Source organism: Arachis hypogaea, chromosome 18, assembly GCF_003086295.3.
Source record: "Arachis hypogaea cultivar Tifrunner chromosome 18, arahy.Tifrunner.gnm2.J5K5, whole genome shotgun sequence".
NCBI lineage: Eukaryota > Viridiplantae > Streptophyta > Magnoliopsida > Fabales > Fabaceae > Arachis > Arachis hypogaea.
The window spans coordinates 46,108,805-46,112,145 of NC_092053.1; the positions used below are offsets into that span (position 1 = coordinate 46,108,805).

Genomic DNA, 3,341 nt, shown 5'->3' on the forward strand with positions numbered 1-3,341 from the left:
AACACGAAGTTTGTCATCCATTGGAGATTGGGGTTGATGTGGGGGTTCATAATAAGAATGTAGTGGTTCTTGGAAGTAATTGGATTGGAATTGTGGTGGATAAGGGTCATATGGTGGTGAATAGTGAAAAGAAACTTGTGAGTGTGGTGGTTCAAAGCTATGTTGAGAGGGTGGTTCATAAGCACAGGGTGGAACTTGATGGTAACTACAACGGGATCCACCATATCTATCAGCTTGGTATGCATTGTAGAATGGTCGTCATCTGTGATACTGTGGAGGGCGTTGTTGCCTAAAGGGTTGATCAAGTCCTTGCGGCTCCATCCATCCTTGATTGCTCTGACCTTGATGCATATTCCTGCTATAGCTTTCATTCCCTTCAACAATATTAGAACCAAACTCAAAGCGAGAGGGGTGAGAATTCATGGTAGCTGATAAGAATTAAAAATGAAAACAGAAACAAATAAACAAGCAAAAGAAAAATATTTACAATAACCAATAATATGGCACACGTTTGCAATTCCCCGGCATTGGCGCCATTTTGACGAACCGGATTTCCTATCGGTGAAGAAATTCACAAATATATTATCGCGTTGCAAGTATAGCTTCTAAACCAACAGAAAATCCTTTCGTGCAAACGTTTTGGTTGTCACAAGTAAGAAACCCAATAAAATTTATAAACCGAAGTATTCAAACCTCAGGTCGTCTTCTCAAGGAATTGCAGGGAGGTATGACTTATTATTAGCTATGGAAAAGGTAGAAATGTTGGGTTTTGAAAGGTTTGAGCAAGGAAAATAAATTGCAAGAATTAATAAATTAATATCTAATAAAACTCTTGGCAAGGTATGAAAACTGGAAGTCCTATCCTAGTTATCTTTATCAATGGTGATGAGAATTGAGTTTTAATCCCACTTAGTTAACCCTTACTAAAGCAAAGGAAAGTCAAGTGAACTAATTAGTTAGATCCTCAAGTCCTAGCCAACTCCTAAGAAAGGACTAGAGTTAGTGGAATTCAATTCAATTAGCTAAAATAACAATTATCAATCACGATGAGTTTGATAACTCAAGAGTTACCAATTAATCAACCAAAGCCAAAAGGGAAAAATCTAAACTAAATTAAAAGCATTCATATAAAGCAAAGCAAAGTCAGATCTAAAAATACCTCAATTTATATTAAATAAAACATTCAAATCTAAATACGAAGAATTCATAAGCCAAATTGGTAACATGAGTCAGATATGAATAAAAGAATTAGAATAAATAAAAATATAAAAGGAATATTGAACCTGAGAGAAAGTTGAAATAATAAGTTGAAATAATAAGAAATCCTAATTCCTTTAAGAGGAATCCTAAATCCTAAATCCTAAGAGAAAGAGGAGAGAACCTCCCTCTCTCTAAAACTACATCTAAAGCTAAAAATTATGAATTACGAGCTCTCTTAGTTGTTCCTTTGATTCCTCCATTCTCTGGCTTATATTCTGTGTTTCTGGATTCAAAATTGGGCCGAAAAAGGGTCCAGAAATCGCTGGGGGCATTTTCTGCAGATTCTGCACGTGGCGTCTGTCATGCGTCTGCGTAGGTCACGCGGTCGCGTCATCTGGAGTTCTGCTCTTCCACGCGGTCGCGTCGGTCACGCGTATGCGTCATTTGCGTTCTGCTCAAGGCATGCGTCCGCGTCAGTCACGCATTCTCGTCGCTGCCTTTTCGCGCTAGGCACGCGGCTGCGTCGTCCATGTGTTCATATCACTGCCTTTTTCTTCAGAACTCCATTTTTGTGATTTCCTTTCAATTTTGTATGTTTCCTCTTTGTCCTCTAAGCCATTCCTGCCTTAGGAGATCTGAAAATTCTTAACACACAAATCACGGCATCGAATGGTAATAAAGGGTAATTAAAAGTAATATTTCTTAAAGCATAGGAAACATGTTTTTCACATATATCACATAATAAGGAAGGGAAAGTAAAACCATGAAATTTACATGAATAAGTGGGTGAAGGATTGAATAAATCACTTAAATTGAGCACAAAATACATCATAAAATATGGGTTTATCACGCGCACTTCACGCTTGCGCGTGGGTGCCCTTTTTTTTTTAACAACATAAAAAAATGCAATTCAACACAATTTTGACATTTACTAAGCTAGATAAGTTGAGAAAACACTCACAAAATCATACATTACTCAAGATGAAGCATTTTCTTCAACGCAACCAATACAACAAAATTTGCCAAGATTGATAAAATCATAATCAATACTACAACAATCTAACGAAATCAATAAAACCTAGCATATCAAGACAAGCTCAACAACATCAAGAAGCACAAAATTCACAAAGAATTGAAAGCTAAAAGCAAGAAATTATATACAAGAACGATCATAACATGGTGGGGTGTCTCCCACCTAGCACTTTTCTTTTACGTCCTTAAGTTGGACGATTATGAGAGCATGCTTCCTCTCCTTTTGGTGCATCTTCAAGTAGGAGCACTTCCACTTCCTTTGGTGATTTGTAGCCATCGTATTTCTTCACTCTATGGCCATTCACCTTGAAGGTTGCCTTACTTTGAGGATCAAACAATTCCACTACACCATAGGGCTTTACCTCCTTCACCTTGAAGGGTCCTTCCCATCTTGAACGGAGCTTCCCAGGCATGAATATGAGCCTCGAGTTGTAGAGGAGAACTTCATCACCTTCTTGAAAATCCTTCTTCCGAATATGGTGATCATGGAATGCCTTAGTCTTTTCCTTGTAAATCCGGGCATTCTCATATGCCTCCATTCTAAGACATTCAAGCTCCTCCAGTTGCAATTTCTGGGCTATACCCGCCTTGGTGATGTCCATATTACACTGCTTCACCGCCCAATAGGCCTTATGCTCAACTTCCACCGGGAGGTGGCATGCCTTACCATAGACAATTCGAAAGGGACTCATTCCTAAAGGGGTCTTATAGGTCGTCCTGTATGCCCATAATGCATCTTCCAACCGAGAACTCCAGTCCTTCCTTTGTGGATTTACCACTTTCTCCCAGATTCGCTTGATCTCTCGGTTGGACATTTCCGCTTGCCCGTTCGTCTAGGGGTGATAGGCAGTTGAAACCTTGTGTGATATTCCATAGCGCTTGAGTTGTGCTTCTACCCTCCTGTTACAAAAGTGGGAACCTTGGTCACTCACGATTGCTCATGGCGACCCATAGCGGCACACAATATTGTTTCTAATGAAAGAAATCACGGCATTAGCGTCGTCAAAGCGAGTAGGTATCACTTTTACCCACTTTGAGACATAGTCAACCACCAACAAAATATACAAGTACCCACTTGAGTTAGGAAATGGCCCCATAAAGTCTATGCC

The 3,341-nt window shown here is 39.4% G+C and overlaps 1 protein-coding gene across 1 annotated transcript; it reads right to left on the reverse strand.

Annotated features, from left to right (window-relative positions):
• Positions 1-2,172: 2,172 nt before the first annotated feature.
• LOC114925781 (uncharacterized) lies at positions 2,173-3,047 on the reverse strand. The gene is made up of 2 exons (XM_029294911.2): positions 2,684-3,047; positions 2,173-2,249 (listed from the first exon to the last, which is right to left on the reverse strand). The coding sequence occupies exons 1-2, from the start codon at positions 3,045-3,047 to the stop codon at positions 2,173-2,175; spliced, it is 441 nt and encodes a 146-aa protein (XP_029150744.2).
• Positions 3,048-3,341: the final 294 nt, after the last annotated feature.